The 13,905-nt window shown below is 42.8% G+C and overlaps 1 protein-coding gene across 1 annotated transcript in view; it reads left to right on the forward strand.

Annotated features, from left to right (window-relative positions):
* LOC126281630 (furin-like protease 2) overlaps window positions 1-13,905 on the forward strand; it is a 1,081,207-nt gene that overhangs the window by 1,003,868 nt on the left and 63,434 nt on the right. Inside the window, exon 6 of the mRNA XM_049980754.1 lies at window positions 8,361-8,520. Coding sequence (XP_049836711.1) covers window positions 8,361-8,520 — 160 coding nt within the window. The remainder of the gene's footprint in view (window positions 1-8,360; window positions 8,521-13,905) is intronic.

Below are 13,905 nucleotides of genomic sequence, written 5' to 3' on the forward strand. Positions count from 1 at the left end.
GGCGCTTAAGTCTGGAACCGCGCCACCGCTACGGTCGCAGGTTCGAATCCTGCCTCGGGCTTGGATGTGTGTGATGTCCTTAGGTTAGTTACGTTTGAGTAGTTCTAAGTTCTAGGGTACTGATGACCTCAGATGTTAAGTCCCATAGTGTTTAGAGCCATTTGAAACATTTTTGAATATTTCCAGAATGAGATTTTCACTCTGCAGCGGAGTGTACGCTGATGTGAAACTTCCTGGCAGATTAAAACTGTGTGCCCGACCGAGACTCGAACTCGGGACCTTTGCCTTTCGCGGGCAAGTGCTCTACCAACTGAGCTACCGAAGCACGACTCACGACCGGTACTCACAGATACTGGCAGAAGTAAAGCTGTGAGTACCGGTCGTGAGTCGTGCTTCGGTAGCTCAGTTGGTAGAGCACTTGCCCGCGAAAGGCAAAGGTCCCGAGTTCGAGTCTCGGTCGGGCACACAGTTTTAATCTGCCAGGAAGTTTCATTTTTGAATATATTTGAAGTGTTTGTTAGTCTGATATGTGGCGGTCATGGACAAAAAAGTAAAAAAGTAGGCAAGAAAATAAGTTTGAAGATGGATAAATGTGCCTGAGGCTATTGTGTAACATGCCTCAATGATATAAATACCTGTGAAGTGGAAATTGGTATACAAAATATAAAATTATGAACGTGAACGATTCTCGATCAAGAAATATGATTGGGCCGGGGGAGGCAAATGAAACGTGCTTGGCTGCGTAGTAAAGAAAGGCTAACGTGTTAGGACCGGTAAATAAAAAGAATTAGTTTGCTGAATGGTGGAGCTTTTGAAAGTTACCTTAATAAATAAATAAAGGTAAAGAACATTATGTTAATGCTTACCGATGTGCTTCACTGCTGGATTGTCTCGTTATGAATGTATGGTATCTCACAAATGTACGCTGTTGCGTACCAAAAAATTCCATTCATAGAACAGAAATGGCTGCATAAGCTAACCTCACGTTCACAGTGAAGAGCTAAATCCGTCTGCGAAAATTAAATGCAAGTCTGACTGCGAGAATGTCTGGACCAACACTCTTCATTACAAAAAAAAGTTGAGTTTGAATGAATGAGAATAATTAAACTCTTGTCCCGTGTATTTGGCATACCTGTGTCCCAGTAGAAAACCTTGTGCAACTGCTCTTCTAGTAAAAGAATAAAAGATGCGTCTCAGTTTCTGAGCTGCTACTAACCAAGGAGAATCGTGATAGTCCAATGCGATATCTTAAATATATGCAGTGCAAACTTTGTTCCCAAAATATTTCGCTCTCATAAAAAATAATGTTCTTCAGGTAACAGGTGCTCGATAATGACCTATGATAATTTGGTTTATTCTCTAGACAAAAATTCTACTCAAGAAACTATTTAAAAAATTCATAAAAATCAAACTTCTCGACGCTGTTCTTTTCACAAAATTTCACCATTGAAGGTGTAGCAAGCAATAAGGCAATATTTCATCACAAATTACTACTACGTAAAATCAACATTAGGGAAATACAAAAATGTAACTCAATATGAAAATTTATTCTAATACAAAAGTCCTCAAGCTAAGAATTAAATTCTTTTCGTCTTTTCAAAAATACTGTGACAAACTTTATAAAAATAGCAAGAAATTCCTGAATTGTTTTCCCTATTTAACTAAGAACGCTTAACTGTTGCCGCGATAAAGTAAAATACCTTCATTCGTTACCTTAATTGCCAGTCTTCTCAAAATACACGTATTTTAGTAAATCCATCTCATTCAGTGCATAACGATAATATTTCTTTTGTAATAATATCTTCCATCAGATCAATAAAATAATTCTCAAGAGCCCCATGTTGTCCGTTCTTCCTGCACAAGCTCGCGATCAGAACGTTAACACCCGCGCATCTTCACAGAGCAAAAAAGATGACCCAACTTGTATGCGGGCAGCGCAGAGTCTGTGACGAGACAGCGCGCGTTACTAAACGATACAAATATTACATGCGCGTCCAAGGCATTCAGAAACAGGAAAATTTCCTATAAAATTACACACACACACACACACACACACACACACACACACACACACACACACACACCTTTCAATGCGTAAATCTCGATTAAGTGGATACTGGAATAGCAATATATGCAAAGGAAGTAAAGACGACGGAGTGTAGCACCTTTTGTTCCTGATCTGATTAAGAACGCAATAGTTACACGTAAAGACTAGTTAAAAAGTAGAATGATTACTTACTGTTCTTAAAATCAGTCCATAAATTATGGAAGCCGTCATTTAGTAAGAACTCTGAAAGAAGGAAGAAAATCACCGAAAAGCTATGTAGATAAACGATTATGTATAATTTGTTTGTTATAGTCCATAAAGAAAAAAACATAAAAATAGTCTCATTTTAACAAAATCTCGGGCATGTGTGTATTGACTGTTTCAGCGCAGTGTTCAAAGACTTAACTCTTGTCACTTGTGTTCAACAGCTTGGTCTAGCAAGCAACAGTACTAACAAAAGTTTTTATTATTTTCATCAGCCTTTCGCATAAGCAGATTAGAATGCTAAATGAACTTCATTTCTTGATTCCCTGCGAGTTGACGCAGTGATTTGCACACTGGACTCCCATTCGGGAGGACGACGTTTCAATCCACATATGGCCATCTTGATTTAGGTTTTCCCTAATTTGCCTAAATCGCTTCAGACAAATGACTGGATGATTTCCTTGAAAGTGCACGGCCATTTCCCTTCCTCATCCTTCACCAACGCGAGCTTGTGCTCCGTCTCTAATGACACCTGTACCGACGAGACACTAAACATTAACCTCCTCCCTTTTCCGCTATGTCATCAGTGACAGTCGCACGACTACAGCAGGAAAGAACTCCCATTTGTAGCCGATGTCACTTACAGAGATAGACAGAACGAATCCTGTTCTCCCGAAGTCTTTACTCACTTCTATTTCGTCAGCAAGGACACGTCTCCCAGTCACCAGATTGTCCTTCAGTTTCCTGGTTTCAATTCCAAAGTGTTTCAAGGAGTCTACGGTGATGAGGATGATGAGCTCGACAGCAACCTTGGTCCTAATTGTCGGTAGCTGCACTGCACTAGTACTGGTCTATTGCCCCCGTCTCCCCCCCCCCCCCCTTCCTTCCTTCCTCTCTCTCTCTCTCTCTCTCTCTCTCTCTCTCTCTCTCTCTCTCTCTCTCTCTCTCTCTCTCTCTCTCTCTATTTTCAAAACCAACCAAGGAATGAATGATGTAACCGGGCACAACTAGGACTGTTGCATACCGTATGTATTTGTTACTGATTAACGAGTACTCCACTACACTGAAAATACGGTTTCGTTACTGCCTGAAATGTTTCGTTACCATGTTTCCATCGCCGCACGCAGTTTGTACTCCATGGGGCCGGGTGGGTAGTTTCCATGCTCCTTCAGTTCGTCGTCCTCAGGCGCACTCGGAGTAACGGAAGCATTTCCTCAACCTCTGTCTTCCTTTCCGCACGTTCGTGCCGATTTTGAAAGTTTTTTTAATTCTTCAATTTCTTATTCTCAGCGGAGCAAGTGATCAGTGACAGAGACTACCGAATACATTTTGTCACTCGTCGTGTTTTCTTTCTCGCCTGCAATTCTGTTTGCGGGGCAGAGTAGGCACAATCCTCAATATTGACATGCTTGCAATTCCTTCATTTCACTCGCCACCGTTTCCGCCTTGTGGCAAATCACCGGCTTTACGATAGCACGCAGCATTAAAAGGTTTTAGCCCCTTGCCATACCGTTTAATTCGATGAAACCCGTTCCCAAGCGCTTGGAGACGACTGGCCAGCGTGATGCGCGAGACAATCGCAGTACAAGCCTACGAGCAGATACCCATTACGTAGCTACGCGTTTATTTCACGTGATACTTCTGTTCTGTACGTTAACACTAACTCTTGTCCCTTTTTGACGTCCGCAGCTGGTGGTCGTGCGGTAGCGTTCTCGCTTCTCGCTTCCCGCGCCCGGGTTCCCGGGTTCGATTCCCGGCGGGGTCAGGGATTTTCTCTGCCTCGTGATGACTGGGTGTTGTGTGATATCCTTAGGTTAGTTAGGTTTAAGTAGTTCTAAGTTCTGGGGCACTGATGACCATAGATGTTAAGTCCCATAGTGCTCAGAACCATTTGAACGCTTTTTGACATATTTTCGTAGTTCAGTACTTCAAACAATACCCGAGGGCATGCAGCTTTACTGTATGATTAAATGATGATGGCGTCCTCTTGGGTAAAACATTCCGGAGGTAAAATAGTCCCCCATTCGGATCTCCGGGCGGGGACTTCCCAAGAGAATGTCGTTATCAGGAGAAAGAAAACTGGCGTTCTATGGATCGGAGCGTGGAATGTCAAATCCCTTAATCGGGCAGGTAGGTTAGAAAATTTTAAAAGGGAAATGGATAGGTTAAAGTTAGATATAGTGGGAATTAGTGAAGTTCGGCGGCAGGAGGAACAAGACTTTTGGTCAGGTGACTACAGGGTTATAAACACAAAATCAAATAGGGGTAATGCAGGAGTAGGTTTAATAATGAATAGGAAAATAGGAATGCGGGTAAGCTACTACAAACAGCATAGTGAACGCATTATTGTGGCCAAGATAGACACGAAGCCCACGCCTACTACAGTAGTACAAGTTTATATGCCAACTAGCTCTGCAGATGACGAAGAAATTGAAGAAATGTATGATGAAATAAAAGAAATTATTCAGATAGTGAAGAGAGACGAAAATTTAATAGTCATGGGTGACTGGAATTCGAGTGTAGGAAAAGGGAGAGAAGGAAACATAGTAGGTTAATATGGATTGGGGCTAAGAAATGAAAGAGGAAGCCGCCTAGTAGAATTTTGCACAGAGCACAACTTAATCATAGCTAACACATGGTTTAAGAATCATGAAAGGAGGTTGTATACATGGAAGAACCCTGGAGATACTAAAAGGTATCAGATAGATTATATAATGGTAAGACAGAGATTTAGGAACCAGGTTTTAAATTGTAAGACATTTCCAGGGGCAGATGTGGACTCTGACCACAATCTATTGGTTATGAACTGTAGATTAAAACTGAAGAAACTGCAAAAAGGTGGGAATTTAAGGAGATGGGACCTGGATGAACTGAAAGAACCAGACTTTGTACAGAGTTTCAGGGAGAGCATAAGGGAACAATTGACAGCAATGGGGGAAAGAAATACAGTAGAAGAAGAATGGGTAGCTTTGAGGAATGTAGTAGTGAAGGCAGCAGAAGATCAAGTAGGTAAAAAGACGAGGGCTAGTAGAAATCCTTGGGTAACAGAAGAAATATTGAATTTAATGGATGAAAGGAGAAAATATGAAAATGCAGTAAATGAAGCAGGCAAAAAGGAATATAAACGTCTCAAAAACGAGATCGACAGGAAGTGCAAAGCAGGGATGGCTAGAGGACAAATGTAAGGATGTAGAGGCTTATCTCATGAGGGGGTAAGATAGATACTGCCTACAGGAAAATTAGAGACATTTGGAGATAAGAGAACCACTTGTATGAACATCAAGAACTCAGATGGAAGCCCAGTTCTAAGCAAAGAAGGGAAAGCAGAAAGGTGGAAGGAGTATATTGAGGGCCTATACAAGGGCGATGTACGGGTACTTATGGACAGTATTATGGAAATGGAATAGGATGAAGATGAAATGCGAGATGTGATATTGCGTGAAGACTTTGACAGAGCACTGAAAGACCTGAGTCGAAAGAAGGCCGCCGGAGCAGACAACATTCCATTGGAACTACTGACGGCCTTGGGAGAGCCAGTCATGACAAAACTCTACCATCTGGCAAACATACGTTTCTAGCATTTGTAGACTTAGAGAAAGCTTTTGACAACGTTGACTAGAATACTCTCTTTCAAATTCTAATGGTGGCAGGGGTAAAATACAGGGAGCAAAAGGCTATTTACAATTTGTACAGAAACAAGATGGCAGTTAAAAGACTCGAGGGACACGAAAGGGAGGCAGTGGTTGGGAAGGGAGTGAGACAGGGTTGTAGCCTCTCCCCGATGTTATTCCATCTGTATATTGAGCAAGCAGTAAAGGAAACAAAAGAAAAATTCAGAGAAGGTATTAAAATCCATGGAGAAGAAATAAAAAACTTTGACGTTGTAATTCTGTGAGACACAGCAAAGGACTTGGAAGAGCAGTTTAACGGAATGGACAGTGTCTTGAGAGGAGTATATAAGATGAACATCAACAAAAGCAAACCGAGGGTAATGGAATGTAGTCGAATTAAGTGGGGTAGTGCTGTGGGAATTAGATTAGGAAATTAGGCACTTAAAGTAGTACAGGAGTTGATAACTGATTATGGTCGAAGTAGAGAGGATATAAAATGTAGACTGGCAATGGCAAGGAAAGCGTTTCTGAAGAAGAGAAGTTTGTTGACATCGAGTATAGATTTATGTATCAGGAAGTCATTTCTGAAAGTATTTGTATGGAGTGTAGCCATGTATGGAAGCGAAACATGGACAATAAATAGTTTGGACAAGAATGGAATAGAAGCTTTCGAAATGTGGTGCTACAGAAGAATGCTGAAGATAAGATGGGTAGATCACATAACTAATGAGGAAGTATTGAATAGGATTGGGGAGAAGAGAAGTTTGTGGCACAACTTGACCAGAAGAAGGGATCGGTTGGTAGGACATGTTCTGAAGCATCAAGGTATCACCAATTTAGAATTGGAGGGCAGCGTGGGGGGTAAAAATCGTAGATGGAGACCAAGAGATGACTACACCAAGCAGATTCAGAAGGATGTAGGCTGCAGAACGCACTGGGAGATGAAGCAGCTTGCACAATATAGAGTAGCATGGAGAGCTGCATCAAACCAGTCTCAGGACTGAAGACCACAACAACTACTCCAGTGCATAAATTTGTGCACACAAACAACATTTTAATGGGAATTACAATCTTCATGGGCGTTTTCAGTTGTGAATTCTTCTAAAAGAATGTAATAACACGACGCCTAAATTTATATATTGTTAACAAAAATTTAATTACAAGAAGAAATCCTGCCCTTCAACGAATTTGTGATAGGAAAACACCTACAACTTTAAAAGTAGTTTAAAAGTCGTAGATTCGGAAGCTTTGTGGCAGATGTAACGCCACTTCACACTCCGTGATTCCCACGTCGTTTCGCTTCGAACTTGGTGTTTCATGCTAACTTTGCACACCTTCGTTGCGGTATTTTTTTTTTAAGCGTCAGATCGATTTATTTAGGGAAATAAGTAGAAGAGGCATTTGATCTAGCGGTAGTTTTTCTCACTTTTGTGGTTCGGCTGTTGGACATTTTTAAAAATACCTCTGCTATATTTATTCGTTAATAAACATATGATTATTTAATCTGAACGTGTACTTATTTTTATAGTGTACGTTTTGAATAGAGCTCTATCCGACACACACAAAAAAAGTTTAGCCTAACTTACGTTTCTACGATTGTGACAAGGGATGCTTAAATTTGGTGCGTTTGTTTGCGCGGGTCGAACTAGAGTACGGAAAAGGGGTAAACAGATTTGTGGGAAGTGCCTGGAACACAGTTACTGTACATCGGTATGCCCTGCTCCTGCAGCTGTCGGTCGCCATACGGCAGAATTGCTTGGAGTGGCATAAGTGATGCAGTGACGTGGCGATTCGGTTTTTGATGTTGGCAAAGAGTTCAGCTCTTATAACTACGTCAGCTGTTAGTCGTAATGCCAGAATCGTCATGGTGGTGAGTGTTTATCAGTAAGTAGGAGAGGAAAAAGCTGCTCAGGAAAGAAATCCCACTCAAATGACCCTTCCAGGAGCACGATCGTAGCCACAGTGGTTAATAAAAATGTGTACATGTGTAATGACTGCGCCAGGAAAAAATTGTCGTTCGCTTTCACAGCTGTACACCGCACACAGATACGCATTTCTTGTCCTCTTATGAGGAAAGTATCAGGACACTTCATGTTACTATTTCTGCAAATCCCAATACAGTGATGTAAATGGGTCACTACTCCCAGATACTCTGTTAAAGACTATGGTTCAAATGGCTCTGAGCACTATGGGACTTAACATCTGAGGTCATCAGTCCCTTAGAACTTACAATTACTTAAACCTAACCAACCTAAAAACATCACACACATCCATGCCCGAGGCAGGATACGAACCTGCGACCGTAGCGGTCGCGCGGTTCCAGACTGAAGCGCCTAGTACCGCTCGGCCGTTCCGGCCGGCTAAAGACTGTTTGAGGTGATAAAGACACTACTAACAAAATTTTTTGCAGATCCTGAGTTACCGGTATGCAAATTTTTCACAAGGGGACTATTGTACGCCTGATAACGTTGACGTAAGATTACTTTTTTCTGCTGCAGGACCCGCACGCCAGCACGGACATCAACGACAACGACGACGACCCGATGCCGCGCGACAATGGCGACAACAAGCACGGCACGCGGTGCGCGGGTGAGGTGGCGGCCGTCGCCTACAACAGCTACTGCGGCGTCGGCGTCGCCTACAACGCCAGCATCGGCGGTGAGTGGCCCTGTCTCTCCACGTGCCGCGCACTCGGCTGCATTTTTAGACCCCCCCACACACAGGCGGACGAGTCTGCCTACCAGGTCTGTCCCGACCCATTCGCCTGTGTGTGGGGAATGGTCTTGCGGTTGGGTCTGTAGCATGGGTCCGTCGGTTCGACGGCGGATCTCCACCTGCTTGCCCCCACGGTTACCTGGGAGCCCACATTCCACGAGTGCAGGTAGCTAGCGTCCACCAAGGAGTCGCCAGTGTCCACACGCAATCTGACGGGTGGGCGGATTATTCGTGCTGCTTCTGCAGTTTTAGCTCTTACGAGTGCAACCATTCAGCCTTGCTGTTTATCTTGTGCAGTTCATTACATTGCCCACTTTGCGACCGATTGTAAGATCTCATCAAGCATTTACATATACAGACGGGAAAAAATGATCTTTCATTAAATTATTTTGTGCTCGTACAGAATCACCTGAACAGTTCGTATTTTAGTGATTTATGCATTCGTGGATTACGAAAGGTTATACAATCGAAGCTTTCACAACCACTTGGCTTAGCTGCTGGTCAAACTTCCTGGTTCTGTGTTCATAGTCCATGAAACTACGCTATCTGACGAAAGGTATTTGGACACACATTAGTCGACATTAATATGGAATTTGTCCACACTCTTCCTCTGTGACGGCTTGAAGTCTGCTGGGGACACTTCCAGCGAAGTGTAAGAATGTCTGTGGTGGAATGGCTCCACGTTATTCCCCAAGAGCCGAAACCAGAAAAGACAGTGATGTTGGACTCTTGATGGCTGGAGTTAAATCAACGTTCTAACTCATTACAGGTATTCTGTCATTTTCAGGTTGGGACCCTGGCCTGGCCAGTCCATTTCAGGAGACTTATCGCCCACAAACCATTCCTTCGCAGGTGGCACTTAATGACAGGATCCGTTTTCGTGCTGACACAATCACTGTCTGCGAACTCGTCGTCCACTGTACGCACTGTTTTTCAAAAAAAAAATTCCGCGCTGGCTGTGTGAATGATTTTTTATTAAACCTGCGACCGGTTTCGCACCACTTATCTGTACATCCTCAGGCAATCTGTACAAAAAACATTATAATAAGAGTTCATATAAACTATTCGAGCCCCCAATTCTGAGGCATAAATTAAGCTTTTAAACAAACTTTCTTTTTATTGAAACAAGAAAGTAGGGCTACCCACCTACGCTATTTATAACATGGTAACGTTGAACATTACCCTGTAGCCACTCCCCACGATTCACGTCCAATATACCGTCATCTGGTGAAAGCGGTAGTTAAAATTTAAAAATGTTTTTTAAAAACGTTTTACATGATGGGAGCGGCAGTGACCTAGAAAATAAAAATAAAATACGATTCTGATAAAACTCCCCTAAACACGAACGACGAAGAGCTCAGACATTAGCATGAACAAATAGCGGAATTAGGGCCATGTAAACATATCAGAACATACCGTCCAAGCTGAGAGGAGCCGCATGGCAGCGGACACGGTTTGACTGACTGGCCGAATCCCGGAAAACGCTCACGCAGTGGCGCGAAAATCGCCAGAAGCCGGATTGTTCGTGCCATTGTTCCGCTCTTCGTCGTTAGTGTTTAGGGGAGTTTTATCAGAATCGTATTTCATTTTTATTTTCTAGGTCACTGCCGCTCCCATCATTTAAAATTTTTTTAAATAAACATTTCTAAATTTTAACTACCGCTTTCACCAGACGACGGTATATTGGACGTGAATGGTGGGGAGTGGCTACAGGGCAATGTTCAACGTTACTGTGTTATAAATAGCGTAGGTAAGTACTTTGTTGTTTCATTAAAAAAACTAATTGTTTAAAAGTTTAATTTATACCTCAGAATTGGAGGATCGAATAGTTTATATGAGCTTTTATTATAATTTCTTTGTGCATATTTCCTGAGGATGCACCCGATAAGTGGTGCGAAACCGGTCGCGGATTTAATAAAAATCATTCATACAGCCAGTGTGGAATTTTCTTTGCAAAAAGGTGGAAGTTTGTCTGTGGTTGCCCGCCCTACAAAATAGCATGTACGCACTGTGTTCGTATCCTACCACATTTCGTGTTAACGTAAGTGCAATAAGCGGATAATGCCATAACCACGAAAAACACTTCCACGCCATAACACCACCTACTGCTTTCATCGGATTGCCGCAGGGTATAGCACAGTTAATTACTTGATTCTAGTGACCCAATGCTCAGTGACATCACTCTTTTCTCCACATCAAGTGTCGCTTAACATTCAGTACAGATGTGTGTGGCTTACAGGGAGCTGCTCAACCACTATATCCCAGTCCTTTTAACTCTCTACTCATAGCCTCCCTGCTGGTTGGGCTGTTCATACCGCTTTGAAACTTAAGTGTGATTCCTTCCGCTAATTTTATGTATTTTTTTTACAACCACCCTGCACAATGCTTGACGTTACCTGTAAGTCAGTAGATTAAGTTCTGAAAGATCCTAGTATACACCTGTAGTTTTTGCTTCGCGTTTCCGTCATTGTTACGTATGTGATTTCCAGTGACTAGTATACGTTCGAAGTCTCTTGGCCGACCCATTCCGATGTTTAAGGAGACAGTAAAATATCAAACAGCTCATCAGACTCGGCTGTGCGGGTCTTTGTTCAACATATTTCTCAAACATGGACTGTCCGACGTATTTGAGAGAAATTTTGACTGACGGCTGATTTGACAAGATGTCTGACGTTGTGTTGATGTTTCCTCCCGCATGTTCAAGGAGAAGGAGCTTTCCTCTCTGTATCGTGAGTTCCCACAGTTGTGGAAACTGCGATCAGATGAGTATATCGGTAAAAATTAAAGAGCACTGGAAATCGCCAGAACATCAGAACTACTGCGTGTTTCCCACCTATGTATTATGTGGTAAGACATTAAGGACAAAAGCTGCATCGCACAAGATACATGCAGGAGTACAATAAAATGAAAATATAAAGTTCTCCGGTTCTCCATCAGATGATGATTGTTCCCACATCGTGTTCTTTTAAAGAACTTTCATTACATTTTCATATGTATATTTATTTTATACCACTCCATGGACCAGGGTCTTGTTTACTTGTTAGTCGTCATACACATTGTTAAAGTCAATGCAAGAAATGCTTTGTCTGCATTTCTAATCATTCTCACTAGTGTCAAAATAGTTCGTTACAACTGCTTCGAAAGTGAAGTCAAATTTGACAAACTACGTTGGTGGTGACGGGTGCGCTATTTTGACAAATCTGTGGACATGAAATAGCCTGTTTGACAAACAAGTTCGGTAGTTTACAGGGACCCTTTGCTGCTTGTCTACTGACAAGTGACAACAGAGTAATCCACGCCTACTTTGATACTGGCGAGTCCGACGCTCTTGAGATCTAGTGGCCAATTGCGTATTACATACAGATGTACGAATGTTTTTGATCATGCAGAGTATTTTTTCCTGTCGTTACGTCCAGAGCTGCGTTGGACATCTTCGGAGGCTCTTAGTTCTGCTGTTTCTTACCGACGGACTGGTCTGATATAGGGCAGCTAGATGAATGCTGTCAGAAGGGAAGGTGATAGAAGTTTCCAAGTGATCAGCAGAGATAATCCTTGTCAGAAGTAAAACTCTCAAACTGTCATCTGATAAAGGTAACTCAACCTTAGAGCTACTGTCCATATGGCACTAAGTTTCATAGCGTGTTCTTTCTGTTAAAGTTGTCTCATATATTTCAGTGGCATCTGTGTGCTGCTATATCGGCTACTTCCCTCGTGCAGTGGGCAGTTACGATGAGTTTTTCAAATAAGGAAAAACAGAACAAAAATCAGTAGTAAGTAGGCAAATACAAGCACCTCCTAAACGTAATCCACTCGGAGCGAGATTCACTGCCAAGTAATCACTGTTGGCGCGAACACACACACACACACACACACACACACACACACACACACACGTGGTGGTTGTATCGTTCACACAAGGTATAATGCGCACAGGAACCACTAAGATAAGATACGAGAAATTAGGGCTCATGCGGAAACATACAGACATTCGTTTTTCCTTCATTCTGTTTGTGTCTGAAACAGGAAACATAAGTAGTGGCACAGGGTACCCTCAGCCACGCACCTTACGGTGGCCGCAGCGCCTCTCCTGGACTCGTGATAATGTCGGTTGGACCCTACACGACTTGAAAACTGTGACCTGGTCGGATGAGTCCAGATTTCATTTGGTAACAGCTGACGGGAGAGTTCGAGAATGGCGCAGATCCCACGAAGCCATGGACCCAGATTGTGAGGGCACTGTGCCAGACACCAAGAAGCCGTGGAGCGAGATTGCCAAGGCACTGTGCAAGCTCATGGTGGCTCCAAAATGGAATGGGCTGTGTTTACATGGAATGGACTGTGTCCTTGTCATGTTCGCCTACGTGGAGACCATTTACAGCTATTCATGGCCTTAATGTTCCCAAACGACGATGAAATTTTTATGGGTGACAATGCGCCATGTCACTGGACCATATTTGTTCGCGATTGGTTTGAGGAACATTCTGGACAATTCGGGCGGATGATTTGCCCACCCAGATAGCCCGACGTGAATCCAATCGAACATTTATGGGACATAATCGAGAAGTCATGTTGTGCACAAATCCTACACCACCGACACTTCCGCAGTTATGGACGGCTATACAGGGAGCGTGGCGCAATATTTCTGAAGGGGACTTCCGACGACTTCGTGGGTCCATGCCACGTCTAGTCGTTGCGCTACGCCGGGAGAAAGGAGCTTCGACACGATATTAGGAGGTATTCCATGACTTCTGTCACCTCAGTGAATGTTACTCTGTTGGAATGGTTGCCAGTAGATCCGAATAGCATGTGGTGCATAACCGAAGCGCAATCAATCCCAATGTGCAGATTTTCGGACCTGTGACTGTCGATTTTTCAGTTTTGAAGGCTGGGACGTGGTCTGAAACTTCTGGAAGGTCAGCTGGACCATTTCCAGTCAGTGTAGCTCTTCAAGGAGGATAGACTTAAAGCGAAATTCGATATGCGATTTTGGAAACATTGAAGGTGGCTAGTTTGTTCGCAAGTTGCAACACCTTGTAAACTTTCAACGGTAATTAAGGCCATAGAAGCACGGTCGTTTCCGAATGTACTTCTGACCAAAAAGTGATTCTTGTAGCTGGAGTAAAAGGTTTTTGTTAATCATGCCTTTTGCGTTCCTGTGGATTAATTACCATTGACACATTCATCCCTAGGACATATTTCTATATATCTTAAGCAATTTTCGAAGATTTAGCGTTGAAAATTTTTTACTATAACGTCATACTTTCTTAACCATTTTCTTCGCCTATTTCACCCTCTTTGAGGATGCATTTCCAAAAAACAGTGAAACAT

This window comes from Schistocerca gregaria, chromosome 7 (genome assembly GCF_023897955.1).
Source record: "Schistocerca gregaria isolate iqSchGreg1 chromosome 7, iqSchGreg1.2, whole genome shotgun sequence".
In the NCBI taxonomy this organism is placed as follows: Eukaryota; Metazoa; Arthropoda; class Insecta; order Orthoptera; family Acrididae; genus Schistocerca; species Schistocerca gregaria.